Here is a 17376-nt window from a genome sequence, read left to right as displayed (position 1 = left end):
ACCTAACCAGGCGCTGGCACATCCACGTGATGTCTAGTAGGTCAGCGTCGTTTGCATGGCGTCTTGGGCAGTGTTCCTGTGCCGTTGGATACATACGGTTTAAGTGATGCGGAGTAAGAGAGGCGCTGTGGAGGATCCTGTACTGTATAAACTTAAATTTGGCATTAGGGGACACCCTCTTAAAGTATTCCAGGAGAGAGACCCAATTTTTGTCTGAAAGGTCCGTGCCCAGATCTCTAGCCCACTTTTCTCTAAGTGTTGTGAGGGTGATCCCTGCATGCGTGCGGATACCTCCGTATAGCCACCTCATCAGATGGCAACCGTCCTCCATCAGGTATACAGCATAGACAGCTCGTGAGTCGGAGGCTCCACACCTTCCTTCACCCAGTGCTTTTTCACATATTTGACGATAGCTGCATGTTGGATAAAAAGGGAGCGCAGGACTCCCTGCACCCGAGCAAAGTTCTTTTGGTGCATCAACACACTCTCCGCCAATAGCGCCCCTTCTGTGGAGACAACCTCCCTTGTCCAGTTATGTATGCTCCGCCTAGTGACCAACCCAGTGGGTGTGGGGATTCCAAGCAGTGTTACGGGCCTAGGGGAGCCGCTGATTTATATATTGTAGTGCTCTTCTCCAGTAGGCTAGAGCTATTCGAAGCAGTAGAGGGGCCACAGGCGGAATCCTACTCTGAGGTAGCAGTAAGACGGGGAGAGCGTCTCGGGCCAGGGATTGTGCTGTATAGCCCAATTCATGCAGGTTACGCCTCACCAGCCAGTGTGAAAGCCATTGCAGTTGGCTTGCAAATCAGTACTTGCAGAAGTCCGGTGCCTCCATGCCCGCTCTGTCCGTCCCCAGCTGTAGCTTGGCCAGACCTACCCTTTTACAGCCCCTCTCCCACATCAGTTCCGACAAGATTGTGTCTAGAGTCTTGAAAAAAGAGGCTGGGATCAGTACTGGAAGATTTGTAAAAAAAAATACAGCAGACGCAGGAGAATGACCATATTGGAGATGGCTATTCTGCCCGCCACAGAGAGGGGCAGTAATACCCAAAAAGAGATTTGGGTGCAGAGTGCCTTGATTACCCTCATCAGGTTGCCATCCAGTAATTCTTGTGGGTTTCTATTTATTTGGATGCCGAAGTATTTGAAGGTAAACTCGTTGGGATGAATGTGCCCTGGGTGGAAATGGCACTCTATCTTTTCGGTGTATATTCTTTTATTGCTGAATTTTGATTAAAGGTGCCCAGCGAGGGGGTAAACATCCAAAACCCCACCGTTCAGATCCACAGATCTGTACACAAATTTTTAGCAAGCCCTGGCACACATATATACACTGTAACAAGTAGATAACTTATATTGAGGAAACAAAACATCATAAATTAGTCGTTTTAATGATTTCTTGTTGATGAAAACTCCAGCCAACACGTGTTTCGTCGATCGGGACAAGAGACCCGCTGCTTCTTCAGGGCTGGAATATATGTGTGCCAGGGCTTGCTAAAGTATTTGAAGGTAGTTGGCGCTGCCGGAAGAGAGAGCAGCCCAAATCTAATGGCCTCCGGGTGCTCTCCTGGGTGAAAAAAGAATGTGTGGGACTTATTCTCGTTTATGGCAATGCCCGAATGTGTTCAAACAAATTAAAAATCCGTGTTATAGGCTCCAGGTTACCCTCAAAGTCATTGACATATAAGATGAGATCGTCAGCATATGCTGATAATACATGTGCAGTGTTACCGGCCTGAATACCTTTCATAGCTGCCGCCTTCCGGAGCCTGATAATCGAGGGGTTCAAGCGCCATCACAAAGAGCAATAGCGACAGAGGGCAGCCCTGCCGTGTGCCTCTGCACACTGGGGAAGGCTGCGAGACATACACTCCTGTACGGGCTTGTGCCGTGGGTGCAGTGTAAAGTAACTTGACCCAATGCACAAACGCAGGGGAGAGGCCAAATTTACCAAGGACGAGTAGCATGTATTCCCAGCTAAGGGTGTCAAAGGAAGTAACCAGAGCCTGCATTGTGGTAGGGGGAGACCCCCAGCTTCTAGGACTGATTGATATAGGAGCTCTAAGTGAGGGACTAATTTGTCAGAGAAAGTGTCATTAATTTCTGCTGGTATGCCAACTAACCATGGTGCTTAGTTGCGTGGGAGTTACCGGATGGCCTCCTTAATAGAGATAGGACCAGCCAAGTCCTTTTGGTCTGCCTGAGGTAGTTGGGGACAGCAGAAGTCACGCTGGAAAGATTCTATTGATTCTACACCTGTCCCCTCAGGGGCCCTAAACAGTGTTTGCAAAAGGCAGAATTAATGTCTTGTTGTGTGTTCACTGTTGTGCCGCTGGGTAAGACTATCTTATGTATAGGGGCGGGGGCGGTGGGTCGCACAGCTGCTGTGCAAGAAGCACGCCTGATTTATATGCCTCTGCATGTTTGAGCTGGGTATAGGACTGGTGATCTATTGTATGGAGGCGCACTAGTAACTTTGAGTGCTGTATATGTGCCTCCTGTAATGCCCCCCCTTTAGTGAGGTCATAAACAGTTTCTTGCTCTAGTTTATTCAGTGTGTCTTCTATGGACTTAAGGTGTTTATGTACCTCTTGTCGGGCCCCTACAGTGGCACTGATAGCAGTACTCCTCACAACGGTCTTGAATGCTTCCCATTCTATGAGGCGCGAAGAATTGGCATTTTTTGCAAAATAATTAGTGATGGCTGTGGCCATAGTGTCACGGAACACAGCATCTTCCAACGTCTATGGCCGTAACTTCCAAGTGGAGACTGGTGTAGGGACTCTCCCCCATGATAATGTGAGCTCCAGTGAGTTGTGATCAGAAAAAGTCTTCCCTAAGTATGTGGCATGTGTGAACTGAATTGTGAGGGAAAGGGAGCAGAGTTCCCTGTGTAGCCTCGTGTGTAGCAAGTGGGAAGGTGAGTAGAATGAGTATTCTCGACTGCTTTGGTTTTTGAGGCACTAGACGTCCCCCAGCGACCAACCCTCAGCCCATCCACGGAGGGCGTCTGCCTGCCTGGTGGAGACTGCTCCCTGAAGTCGGGGATGAGAGCGATCTAAGTGTACATCCAGGACAGCGTTATAGTCACCCCCTAGTAGCCATGGGCACCCCACCCAGTCTGTGAGTGCTGAATTGAGGTTTGTTAAGAATTTATCCTGATCGTAGTTCGGGGCGTATATACTGCCTGTGACTATGTGTGTGCCATCTAGTGTGCCATGGATTAGGACATACCTGCCATTTACATCTATGCGCTGCTCCTAGGCTACAAATAGGGTTCCGTTTCTGACCCAGATAGCTGCCCTCCTCAAGAAGGCAGAGTATGATGTGTTATACACTTGGCCTGTGCATTTCTTACGGAGCTTAGCGGCCTCAGAATTGGTAAGGTGCTTCACCTGCATCAAGACCATCCAGAACGAAAGCAGCAATGTCCGCTGAAGAAGCTATGGTCCTAGCCTCCACTTACGACTCCCCTCTCCCGTTTCCCACTAACTCCAATATTCAAGTGATCACAGGCTTCGGAAGAGACCTTCCTCTAGTGAAAACCCCAAGACCCCCGTCTTCCCTCACCTCCATACAGAGGGCACCATTAGGAAAGCCTGGGAACAAAAGTAATCTTGCAACTAACTGCATGCTCATTAACTACAGATCAGCCCCCAAGCATGCAACGGAATTAGCTGAAGCCATCCTCTCTCAGGAACTAGACATTGCGTTCATCACGGAGACATGGCTAAATGAGATCTCCCCACCCTGTCTAGACATGCTGGTGCCCCCAGGTTTCACCATCATCAACAAAGACTGAAAAGATCAACGTGGGGGTGGTGTAGCCATCATCCATAAAGATGACATGGACATCGCAGTAATGGACCCATGCAATTACAGCTCTTTTGAATGTATATCTGTCACCATCAAGACTAAGGACAGCCGCCCTTTAGTTGTTCACCTTATCTATCATCCACCTCGCAACTCCCCCACTTTTGGTGAACACCTTTCTGACCTGATCGCCCACGGTGCTCTCAAAGACTCTAACTTCATAATCCTGGGTGATCTCAACTTACACTGGAATGAAGCCCACAACACACTCATTCAATCTCCCAATACTCTCCTTTGTGACAATAACCTCTCACAACACTGCTCTGAAGAAACCCACAACAAAGGAGCAACCCTGGATGTCATCATTGCCCACCAAGACGCAATCACGATCGACAACATCCTCCCAGTGGACTGGTCAGATCATCACATGATCTTATTCCACATCAACCAAAGAGCCCTGTCCCTGCCTCCTGCTCATGACCCTCCCAAATGGTCAAGAAATCTCACCCAGATCCCCCTGAACGCCATGGTGGATAGACTAAAGTTGCTCCTACCCAGTGACAAAGATCTCTCTACAAATGGCCTCACAGCGCTCTATAACACGAACATGGGTCTCCTCCTTGACCAACTAGCACCCCTGAAACTAAGAAAAAATCGAGCCATTCTGTCCAGATCCTGGTTCGACTGACATTAATGAAGAAGGGAGACAACTAAGAGCCGCAGAAAGACGCTGGAGGAGCTTGCCTACTACCTGCGAACGTGACAAACTCAGAACTATACGGAAGAAATACAACAATCACATCAAGAACAAAAAAATCTATGTTTTTACGCTCTGCTCTGGAGAGTGCAAAAAACAGACCTAAGGAACTCTTCAGGATTATTAGACAGCAAACCTCCAAACCTGATTCTTCCCTGGGGCTGGCCTCCAAAGAACGTTGCAACAACTTTGCCATCTTCTTTAATGACAAGATCTCCTCTATCGTACGATCTCTGATCACCAGCTGCTCTTCCCCTCCCATAGCAGACACGGCGGGGTGCCTGGTAGCGCCCTCCCGCCCACTACTAAACCTTGGTCTCTCTTTCAGCCCATTCCAGAAGAAGAGATAATCAAACTTTTCTCCACCTCTAAACCTTCATCTCATACCCTTGACCCCCTTCCGGTTCAACTCACCAAAAAACGGAAACTCTCCCTAGCCCCACTGTGGTGCAGGATTATCAATAGCTTCCTAAAAACTGGAGATGTCCCAGACTGTCTGAAAGTTGGACAAGTCACTCCACTGCTAAAAAAACCCAGGCCTGGACAGAAATGACTTGAATAACTTCAGGCCCGTCTCTAACCTTCCTCTTCTTTCCAAAATCCTAGAAAGATGTGTTCTCCACCAACTAACCCGGCACTTGGACAATACCAACCTACTCGACTCACATCAGTCGGGATTCAGGAAAGGGTGCAGCACGGAAACGGCAATCCTCAACATAATTGATGACATATACAAATCACTGGACTCTGACCAGTGTTGCCTCCTCATTCTCCTAGACCTATTGGCGGCATTCGACACGATCGATCACAATCTTCTCCTCAAAGCTCTCGAAGAAAGGGCCGGACTCGTTGACGTGGTCATCAGCTGGTTCTCTTCATTCTTGCATAACCGCTCCCAAAGAATAAAAATCAGCAGCTTTGAATCCGACCATCACCCAGTCAAGAGGGGAATGCCCCAAGGGTCTGTGCTCTCCCCTCAACTCTTCAATATCTATATGGAACCCCTCACCACCCTACTCAGAAAAGCTAACATCCCCTTTCACCTCTACGCTGATGATACCCAACTCTACTTGGAAATGTCCTCTTCTAAAGACACTCACAGACTCAATGAAACACTAAAGGAAGTACAACGTTGGCTATCAAGCAACCATTTAATGCTGAACCCGGACAGAACAGAACTACTCCTCATCTCGAACAAAGAAGAGAATCCACAAAAGGTTGAATGGTTAAAAGAAATCGATGAGCTCAATGGAAACCTCACCTTGGCTGACTCTGTTAAATCACTAGGCATCACGCTAGATACCAAACTCGACTTGAACAAACACATTAAGATCTCGGCAAAGAGTGCGTTCCTTAACTTGAAACTACTAAACAAAATTAAACCGTACATTCCACCCAAAGACCTCAAACAAGCCACCCAAGCATTGTTGTTGTCTCGATTGGACTATGGAAATACTATCCTCTCGCGAATAGCCAAAATTCACCTTGCTCCTCTGAAAACAACCCTCAACGCGGCCGCCAGAATGGTCACTGGAATAAAGAAATTTGATCACATCTCTCCGGCACTAAAAGAACTCAAGTGGCTACCAATTGAAATGCGGGCGAACTTTAGAACAGCTTGCCTCACTCACAAAGCCCTTCACACAGGCAAACCCGAATATCTGGCGTCCAAACTCAGAAAAGCGGGCCAGAACAGGACTCTCAGAAGTTCTAATACTCTACTTCTTATCCCGCTGAAAGCACGAAAACAAAAAACTGCAGCCAGATACTTTGCCTGAAATGCACCCAAAATTTGGAACTCCACCCCCCCCCACATCAGAACTATTCCTTCCTTCCCCAAAATCAAAAGCCAGCTCAAAATCCTTTTCCTCGACCGCTCCCTATTGAACAGATAGGAGTAGCTCGGAGTTCTAAACGTCACTGCTCCTCTCGTCAAGGTGGTTGTCAAGACTCTGTATTTTGAACTCGTCAGTATCCTCTCTTACGATTTGTACCCTGAGTGTTTTGCTTACTGTTCTATGTTTGCCTTCTTTTGCACTGCTCTGTACTTGTTGTGAAGTGCTCCAATACCTTCCGGTCAGACTAGCGTTATATAAACTTCCTAAATAAAATAAAAATAAATAAATAAATTTAACTGGGCATGTATTCTGTGCCGTTTATGCACAGAGCCCAACGCTCTAACATTCCAGGTGATTATTGTATTTTATGTGGGCATGGGTGGTTGTACACAGCTCTGAGTCCTGCCGCCTCGTGGGGATAGTGTGCTGTACGCTTTGTAAAGGAGGGTGAGCCAGATGAACAAAAATCCATGTTACCACCCAATACTAGGTCTAAGCCTTGAACAGTGCTGGACCAAACAAGAAACTCAACTCTGTAAATATACATCTGGAATTGATTTACATTTGCTTCGGCGGATGCAACTCCTGGGCTTTGCAGTGCATGGTCGCTTACAAAGGTTATGAAGAAGTTGGGAGAATGGGGGAGCTGCTAAGGACTGTGGTTCGTATACCACTGGGTAAGGCCAGGCCTACCAGGTTGCTCCGGGTGAGGCACTAACCCAGGTAATCATTCACAGTTTGTGGAGTGATGGACAGGAACAGAGCAAGGCTGTTTTCTGAATCCGATTGCATATTAGTGGCCTCCGAGGACTCCGCCGAGGAGAGGGGGTTGCGGTCTCTGAAGGTCACCGCAGTGAGACGCGCCACCTCCCGGCCCTCCAAGACCTGTTCCGGGGATGGGCTTTTGGCAGAGAGTTTGCGATTTGATTTAGTGTGGCACATTCTCACACTTGCCGCTGCTTGTGATCCAAGGTTTGTGCTTTGCGTCGATCTCGCTGATGTGTGTGATGGGAATGTCACTTCTAACCAATCCGCTACTTCTTCCGGGCTGTCGAAGAAGTATGATTTTTGCTCATGCATTATCTTCAAGCAGGCGGGAAACAACAAAGCTACTTAAGATTCAGAGCCCTGAGTTTCTTTTTTTCTGCTTGCTAGGAGGCCCTCTGGTGCTGAACCAGGATTGTGAAGTCTGGATACAATGAGATCTTATTGTTTTCATACAGGATAAGGGACTTCTCCCTGGCAATGCAGAGCAGCGTGTCCCGATCTTTATAATTAAGTATCCAGGCAATCATTGGACGAGGAGGAGCACCCACAACCGGTTTTCTCGTGGGGATCCTGGGTGCGCTTTCAACACAGAAGAGATCAGACAGGCCTTCCAGAGCTACCTGCTCCATCAGCCATTGTTCCACAAAGCGAGTGACATTGGACCCTCACATCGTCCTGGCAGGCCAACTATGCAGACGTTATTTCTTAGTGCCCGGCCCTCCGTGTCTCCAACTCTGTGGGGCTGTAGTTGTGCTGTCTGACCTGCGTGGTTCTTGTGCTGCGGGGGCATTTCTGCAATAAGTAATTTGTTGCTTTTGACTGTAGTGGCCATCTTGACGTGGTCTGCCTTGAGCAGCGTAAAGCCAGTTTAATGATCCTATTTGCTGCTCCAGCGACTCCCGTACTCTTGCAATATTAAGTCCAGTTTGTCCGGGGCAGCCTCCATGTTTATTGGTGGGACGCAGCCCGTAAGGGGTAGCTGGGTGGTATTCTCTGTGTCCTCCTGCTGTGATGGGCCAGGGTAGACTAGCTCCGGCTGTTTTACTTTAGTGCACCCCATCGTGTGCTGCTGAGTAGAACCAGCCACCGCTGTAGTACACTGGAGCCAATGGCTGGTAGTACCCCGCCAGTAGGTGCACTGGAGGCACCACGCAATCACAGCACGGGGCGTTCCTGAAGGGCTCACCCGCTCCCCTGCGTCACTGTACAGAGTCAGGCACATTGATATCGGGGCACCAGCTGGAGACAGCCAAGACCGGGTCTGGGAATCCAGGGTCGACCCGGCAGTCAGAGGATCCTCTTGCAAAGACAGTGCTGTAGGTACCCCTCAATAGAGCCAGGCCAGCTACGATTCAGGTGTGGCGCTGCTTCAACCAGCTCACACAGCTAGCGCAACACTCCTAGAGATCCCATCAATATGGCACCACATTCTCAAGCCAGAGGGACAGGCCACCCGCGTCAGAACAGGGCAGCCTTTAGCACTCCATGTCCCAGTCAACAGTTATTGCAGCATGTGGCTTATGCCCGCGGGCAGCAGCAGTCCCTCTAGCATACGGTCATGCAGAAGCTTAGAGCTGGTCCCGCACAGTCAGGAAGGTGCCATAAACAACAAAGCTTGCTGGCGCGTGTAGTTTCAGCAGCCAGGGCCGGGAATAGAAAGGAGGCACAAGCTAGGCCACACTCCCGCTTGTGGCCTTCGCAGATGACTTATCACGCCCTCGCTGGGTAGGCCTCGGTGCGCCAAGTCTGCAGCAGTGCAAAGTGCCCCCAAACAGTCGTGGTCTATGGCTGCGCACCGCTTATTATCTGGTTCAGCGGCAAGGCACCCACCCCGCAGATTGCACTGCCGGGCCGGTGCATGTGGTGGGGGCTCCACACTGTGGCAGGGCTCAGTGTCGCCCCCTCGGAGGTGTGTCCTCCACTGCGACCTATGTGGGACCGATGATGCAATCACTTTGAAAAGGGGGGTCGGTGGGGGGAAGGCCGCACTCACCAGGCATGCCCTGCCCGGCCACAGCGCAGACCGCACCTCCAGCCTGTTGTGGCCACAGCACGCCCGGCCTCCAGCGGCACTCCGCAACTGGGATTGAGGTGGCCTCCAGCAGAGTGTTTCAGTGTAGCCACCCTGCCACCACTTCCAGGCGGTCGCTCAGCGTGTCCATGCAGCACAGGCACCTCAGTTACCTCAAGCTGTTTCAAGGCCTTTCAGGGCAGTGGTTCGCAGGTCTCCCGGGCCGCCTCAATCCGCTGCAGCCTGCCGGACTCAGGCTCTCACACCACGCTCAACTCCTGCCGCCCTCGCTGCGTGTGTCGATTCAAATTATGGCACCGAGCGGGCACCCCACACCGCCAACAGCATTCTACATGTAGTGAGGCATGGTGTAGCCTTTGGATGTCCCCCCAACATCGCTGATAACTGCTGGATTGTTTGGTCTAGTCCCGGAGCTCCGCTACAGAGCGTTAGCCATGTTCGACGGTTAGCCTCGCCCCCCTTTAGAATATCATCATAATGTTAGAAATCTACTCTGCTGCCTCTTTATTCATGCATGAATTAATAAGGCATCAGCTGAAAAGGAAGAGCTGGATGATCGGGCCTCATGACGATGCGGTTCGGACTGCAGCCTACAGCGTGTGGGGTGCAGTCTGACCTGCATCTACTGCTGCGGTCTGACTGAAGCATTAAGATGCATGCGGTCGACGGCAGCAGTTATAGGGACCGGCCAACGCTTTCCGATGGGCTCCCAGAGCCCGTTGGTCAGTCGAAAACTCCTCATAATCCCTTAAGGACAGCGTTTCTGCCGTTGGGATTATAGTGTTGGTTTCTGATAGCCTTTCCAAGTCGGCCTTTCCAACATGGAAAGGTTGTCCAAAAGCGACATTGGGGGCCTAAACCAAAGTTCCCTTCCCTCCTGGCCCTCCGCATCTGGGCCTGGGGGCACCTAGGGTGCCCTCCTAAACATCCCTGAACCGGTGCAGGGTTGTTCACAAACTCCCATTTCTAAATGGGAGCTTGTGCTGCAGGCAGTTTCCGTCCGCCTCACAAGCTCCCATTGAGAAATGGGAGCTTCCGACCACACTATGTACAGTCGGATCATAATTCGGTGTGTGGAACTGCCGACCTATGGCCGGGCAGTTTCTCCACCGAAACGGTGTCGGTTGGAGGCAACTCCGACCAACATCGTAATCATGCCCCAAGTGTTTATAAAATTGCTGTGATTTACAATGTATGACATTTTTGAAAAAATTAGGTATATCAGTGTTTTAATAAACCCATGCAACTTAAGTGAAGGCCGTCACTCACATTAAGTACTTTCATCATTTGATACATTAGGTGTCAAAACTGTTGTTGAATTGATTGTGGAAACTGATCACCAACTGCTTAATGGTCCTTAGTGCCATTCCCAGAAAACACATGAGAACCTTACGTTTAACCCCTTGCGCGCAGTGCCAATTTTCTCCCTGTGCAGGCGATTTAGAGAGTGGGTGGGAGGGATTCGGACGGCCCCCGGTTGTCCTCCGCACACACCCATCGTGACTTATGATGGCCGGGGGCCGTCCAAAGCACCGAAGGGGTAAACTATTACGAGGGCCTTTACACATACTGTAGTTGTTTACTGAATTTGCAATTTGATGATTTTAGTTAGTGCCTAAAATACTGTGTCACTTAAATCTATAGTGATACGGACCAAGAATGATTTACAAGATGGAGGGAATCTTCTTTAATAAGCATTCTGTGAGATTATTTATCTGGTTTTCCCATTCATAAAGTCAGGTTTGTGGAGCTAATACTGGACTACCTTATTTCTATAGTGTATCTTTTCAAACTTAGTACAGACAGCCACAGACGTGGAACACTTACAAAACATTGACCATTGTTTGTGTAGCAGTACGATACTCACGAGCTCATTTGAGTTAATTCTGACTATGGGGCTTCAAGATCAGTAGTTATCCATATGTTAATGTGACGTACCTCTTGCAATAGATTTAGTGTACTAATTGCCCAGTCAGTGTTCCTGTTGCAGGTGCTGTAAAGATTGTCAAATGGGATCATAAACGCCTACAGCCTGGAGCTAGTTAAATTGCAGGACTCAAGGTTTGCAACGTCATATGCTGTGTCGAGTCTGATATATTTGTCATTTAGAGGCTTCACATCCCCACTGTTTAACAACAAAAGCTTCTGAAGGAAATACACTTGCAATTGTTGTTTAGTCCTGTAGCCATTGACATGGGCCCTCTGAACTCCTTGGTGGTATTTATATGTCTAGTTTGTAAACAGACTCTTCTAATAAACACTCTACTCCTGTGTTTCATCTAGCAGGAAGGGGTGGGACTGTCCTATTTCAAACAGCCTTTACAATTTTAGGTTCCGAATCTTTAGTAAGGTTTTTTCTAGGTGTTCAGTTCAGCCATCTTTCTGTTTGCCCTAAGAGCAACAACAATGTATACATTCTGCAATCTAATTAAATTCCCAAGGGTCAGAAAGCCTTTTCCTATGAAATTATTAGATTATGTGTTTACTAAAGAGAGGATTGTAATTTAGTTCAGCCTCTAGAATGGTGGTTCTTAGTCTGTGGTTGGCGGACCACTGGTGGGGGTCCGCGATGCCTATTTAGGGGATCCGCAATGGCTTTGAAAATGACATATTATTACTAATGTTAAGTAGTAGTAATACATAATATTAATGTTATCTTATTAATAAATTGTATGTACATAAAGAAGGAAAATGTAAAATTAAGTTTGTTCTCAAATTGATTTGTGGGCGAAGTGCAAATGCATCAAATAGAATATAGTATTGACGATGGATAGCCTCAATTGAATTTAGAAAAGTCGCAACCTTCCAATTTTAAATGAAAACTTAGATTTCTTACATTTATTTGTTAATTAAATAAAATATTAAACAATGTGTTTATTTGTCTGATGAATGCTTCTTTCTGTAAATTTAAATATTGTTTTGATATTCAAATCATTGAAATTACTGAAGGTGTACTCCCTGGGTTCCAATAATGACTCAGTGGGGGTCCTTGAATTCCAATAATGATTCAGTGGGGGCCCCAGTTTCCAGTAAATATTAAGTTAGGGTCCACAGAAATCAAAAAGGTTAAGAACCTCTGCTCTAGATTCCCAGTCATCTTCTTGATGTTTATGGCTATGGGAGGAAGAAGAAAAGATGACTTGTTTTTTAAAAATATGAATTGTACCACTTTTCTTAGCTTTTTTTCTTTGTAAGAAAATGTGCCACCCAAGTGTTCTATGATTAGCCCTGATATTTATTGCTATTGATGCAGTGGAGTACCTCTTTCACGTCCTTTCCTCCCACCCCTAAGGCATGCATTAGTACCTTTGGTTCAAGTGATTCTGCAAGATCTGTTCAGTAACTATCTGGTGGTGGTTTGAAGAACTGTGTAGCAAAGCTAAGAAACTGCTATTCAGGTGTATTAATGGTGTTATTTTGAATTAAAATTGGTCCTGGCTGAATTGTACATCAGTCAGGTTTGATTTACTGTGAAACCTACATGGTCAGCAGCTCTGAAACAGTTGTTATGTTTGTGTACTAGAAGGCATATAGACTTTAAGGCCCAAGTACGATCTCGCTAGGAAAGCCCTCTGTACGACTCGGGTCTGGGTCTTTCCTGGCAAAATGGGCTCTGCGAGGGGAGACCCATGGGTACCCCCACAGGACCTAGTCGGAGGGCACTGGGTGAAGTGGGGCGTGCTACAACTCCCCCCCCCCCGTAGTCCGATTCCCACAGCTATTTCGTCTCGCTGAGACTGAGTCGATACAGCTGTCCGAATCGTGCATCGTACTCACTTGTTGAGAAGCCGACTCCATTGCGCGGCACGATTCGGCTGCAACGAGTCTGACTGACAGGATCGGATTCAGAAATGATTCGGTTGACGCAGACAAGATCTTTGCATCGTACTTGGTTGTTTGGAATGGCAGACGATTCAGTCAGAAACATCGGATTTGCTTGTTCTGGATCCCATCTGGAGGCCTTCCTAGCGGGATCGTACTGAGGCCCTTAGTTGTAAATCAGTAAATTGGGTATCAGTCATCGCAGGACCGCAGAAGGTAATCCAATTTTTTTAAAATGATGATTTGCTGATGGAGCACATTCTCAGTTTAACAGGTTTTGTAATCTTTTAGCTTGCTTAGAGATTTGTTCGCCTGTCACTTCTTCAAAAAAGTTTGTGAGGATTTCTATAGGTTCTTAGGTAGCCCACATTCAGGGCCTGATTCACAAATATAAAGTTACAATTTTGTGTAAGTTTACAATTGGAGAAGTGTGGCTCAATGGTTAGAGCGGCAGACCCTGATGCAGAGGTCTAGACCGGGACCAGGGTTCAAATCCCCGCCTCGGCGGGTCTTGGGCTCAAAAATTCCACGGACCTGATAATTCTCGCCTCGGTGCCTATTCCAATCATGGAGTCCCACTCTGCAACTCTGGGCAATAGCTTGCTTAATCTCCACAACGGCCCCCACAACGCTAAGGATGCCTGGCCTCCACCTTGGGGGTGCCCAGGAGTGGACACCTCACAGGGAAAGCCAGGATGGGTTCCACAGCGGTATTCGCACAAGCGCCTTGAGACCCTTGCGGGTGAGTAGTGCGCTATAAAAAGTATCAATTTACATTTACATTTTACATTTTTGCTATTCACAAGGAATTTACAATTAGTATCTTTATGAGTGTGACTTCTACGCACATAAAAAGATAGGTCTTTTTATGTGTGAAAACACCGCAGTTGTAAAGATACTGCTCATAAATCTCTCTGTGAAAAGCAAACAATTGTAAACTTACCCAAATGTGTAAGTTTACCTTTGTAAATCAGGCCCTCAGTTTCTCCACTTAGTTCTCTGGCATAAAGTGGATTATAACCAATGAAACTATGATCAACCTTTCCTTTGTTGATATTCCTGGTAAATAGGAGCTGATAGCCACTAGAGATGTTCTCACAAGTATCATGACAGATGAACCGGAGGAATCAGTGACTTTTGTTTTACATAGCATTAAAATAAATAGAAAAATTAGCTTTGTATTAAAATGGTATCAGTCAGTATTTTATTTAAAGATATCCTTATACAATTTTATTTCATGATGGTTTGCAGATGGAAAATTAATCGATGGCCAGGTGATTCAGCTTGAGGATGGTTCAACTGCCTATGTTCAACATGTGTCCATGCCTAAAAATGGTGAGTATTGTTTCATCTTAGCATTGTTCAACTGTGACATCTGTAGAGTGGAAGATACCAAGCTCAAACCTTTTATTGTACCCTGCTTGGCATGCTTGCAGTGCTGCAACCTATTCTGTACTGCTGATTTGCTCTAAGTCCGAGTGGGCATCATAAATGGAATGAGATCACTATGTTGGGATAGATCACCATGTTGAGGTAATGGCAGTCAGTCACTTGGTCATGACCTAAACATGGCTAGGGAACCAAAAGTGTTAGTACTGGAGCATGATAATTACATCTGCAAGGTCATGTCAATGGCTCCATTGAGGTTTCGTTAATGTGTTCACTGTTGTGGTAAATGTCCCTGCAACCACCAACATGGGCATATTTGGAGGTCTACACAAGGGTATCAAGCCAAACTGTAACATATCCTTTCAAAATTCCTAAGGGGTATGCACATACATTTTCACCTTTTTTGTAAGTTGCCGTACAAACCAGCCCTTCAAAGAGCAGAGAGTTACAGCCAGCCTGAAATAAATATCTGTCACGGAAAAAAAGGAAAAATGCCAATTCCAGTCAAACCATCCCTAATAGTCACAGGCCCATTGATGCCCGCCAAATCAGCATTAGTTGCTGCGGCATCTCATTCAAGAGCCTATTATTGGCTGACTCTAGGGACCTTTCGGTGATCAGAACCTTCTCCATCCTAGGCAGAGCATGGCACTAACACAACACACCTAAAAAGCAAACATAATGCCATTGGAGCAGCCAATAATATGAAAGCTGCTCGTTGGTAGACCACAGTGCGGCAGTAAGTACTATGCATTGAAACATCATGCGTCTTCTCTCCTGGATAGCAGTAGTTCTTAACTCCTCTTTCCCCAAACCTGTTTCGTCCTCAGGTAAGTAAGTAAGTCTTTATTTGCATTGTTAATTAAAATCATTGCAATACTATTTACATTATAAAATTGAAATAGCAATCAAATGTGCAAAATAGACAACGATGCTTAAAACATAAATCCCATTATACCTTATATGCCAATGTTAAAAGTGTGCCAATACTTTCGAAAATGTCGTGTATAGTTAAGGCAGTAAGGGATAATTCAATAGATAATAAAAACTGAATTTGTCAGCTAACAATGTTTAAAACGGTGTTTCCCTTTCTATATATACCAGTATTAAAGCATAGTATGTCTTTTGAAAGTCGTGCGAATTAGCACCTTAAGGTATAGTTCACTGAACAGTAAAACCAACATTAGGTGGATAGCATCTTAAAAACATATCAGCAGATTCGTGCCAGTGACCAATGGTTCGGAAAAAGCAGTCAATTAGCAACTAGGCAATGGTATTTTAATAAATCGTTAGATAACCGTACCAACATTGGGAGGCTAACAGCTTCAAAACTTGTCAGCCTGTTCATGGTAATGCCCTCTAGTTAGATAAGAGAAATCAAAGAGAAAAATAGGCAGCAGTTTAAAATTATATCAATTCCATTTTTACCTGTGATAAGATCTCATTATATTCTCCAAGAAGTTATGCTTATCTAAACTAACAGAGAAGTATGATTTATTGAGCATTGAAGCCAACATTAAATGGATAGATAATGCAACCAACTTTTAGGAGGCTAGCCTCTTATAGACTTGTCAGCGGGTTCATGGCGGTCCCCAGTCATTAGTAAACACCAATCGGTGTGCAACTGGGCAGTAATAAAGTATAGTTCAGTAATTAATCAGACCGACATTGAGAGACTAGCAGCATAAGTTCTTGTCGGCATATTCATGGCAGTCCCCAATGGTTGGAAAGCAACAATCAGGGTGTAGACTAGGCGACAGTGTAAACACGTGAGTTCCTTTTTGCCAATGATAAAATCACATCTTATTCACTGAGAAATTATGACTGTTTAAAAATAACAAAGAAGGTGTGATCCAATGAGCAATTAAACCAACTTTAAATAGCTAGCTGCTTGGATGACTCCTGACGCATTCGTAGCAGTCCCCTTCTAGCTAAAGTGCAGAAGTTGTTTCCTGCCAGAGGGCAGGTGATTAGTTAGGTGCATAAAGTACCATAGTGCTATTAAAATGTCGCAGCCTTTTATTAGACTGCATCCTCGACTTCTTCCAGTTGCATGCCATGCCTTTCTAATATATCCTCGCTTTTTAATCTCTTTTCGACAGTGGTCAGAAATCTGAGGGGATGGCAGTTTAAACGTACATCGCTTTTACCGCCTACCTCCATGTCTGTATTTCTTTAAAGTTGAAGAGGAGCCTTAGCAGTGCTCTGTGTTCGCTCGTACGTTCTTTGCAAATACATAGCAGATGGATAATATCAGCGTCGGATTGGGAACTCGGGCAATGCCCGGGGTGCCGGTGTCCAGTTCCAGCTGCGGGCTACTTTTTTGAGCAGCCTGGGGGGGCCGATTTGGGTCGTTTCTGCGTTGTTGGATGCCATCAGCGGCCCAGTGGGTGCCTGAGTGGCCTTTCTGGAGGCAGCTGGGCATCCATTACCTCTATTTTATTAATGGGCAGAGGTGTCACTCCCTTTCTCTCGCTGGGCCGGCCCATTAATGTGTGCATACTGAGCGGGAGCAGGGAGCCTGAGCAGAAGTGGCCTCACCTGTTTTCAGGTGTGTTTCACCAATGTGAATACATTTGTGCGTTTTTTTCAACGCTCCCCCCACCTTTATAATAAAAGATTGCTCGCGTTAGCAGTGTTTTGCAGAAAGGTAATATGCAAATTTGGGCCACTTTTTGTTAGCGTGCCCAGACGATTTTTAATCCCAATCCAACGCTGGATATCTCCTTTTTCCTTCCCGCACAGACGGCAGCAGTGTTTATAAAGGGCATTTCCATGGTTGTAAATTGAACAAGGAGGTACTGCATGTATTTCTCCTTAGTGGGTTTAGTTAAACCAGTTTAAAGACAGTGGGAGTGGCCCCAGAACCAAGAGAAGGGGTACCACAGGTAAGTCAACAAGGAGAGCAATGTTCTCTTGGGAACAGATTCAACACACCAGGGTAAGTCCAACAACAC

General features: G+C 46.5%; 1 protein-coding gene across 2 annotated transcripts in view; it reads left to right on the top strand.

Moving 5' to 3' along the window:
- ZNF143 (zinc finger protein 143) overlaps window positions 1–17376 on the top strand; it is a 313756-nt gene that overhangs the window by 119339 nt on the left and 177041 nt on the right. For both annotated transcript variants that reach the window (XM_078680961.1, XM_078680962.1), the window contains exon 4: window positions 14282–14365. In XM_078680961.1, the coding sequence (XP_078537087.1) occupies window positions 14282–14365 (84 nt within the window). The remainder of the gene's footprint in view (window positions 1–14281; window positions 14366–17376) is intronic.

The sequence above is a fragment of the Lissotriton helveticus genome, chromosome 3_1 (genome assembly GCF_964261635.1).
Source record: "Lissotriton helveticus chromosome 3_1, aLisHel1.1, whole genome shotgun sequence".
Taxonomy (NCBI): domain Eukaryota; kingdom Metazoa; phylum Chordata; class Amphibia; order Caudata; family Salamandridae; genus Lissotriton; species Lissotriton helveticus.
The sequence above is the reverse complement of the archived record's forward strand: the minus strand, read 5'-3'. Positions and strand labels throughout refer to the sequence as shown.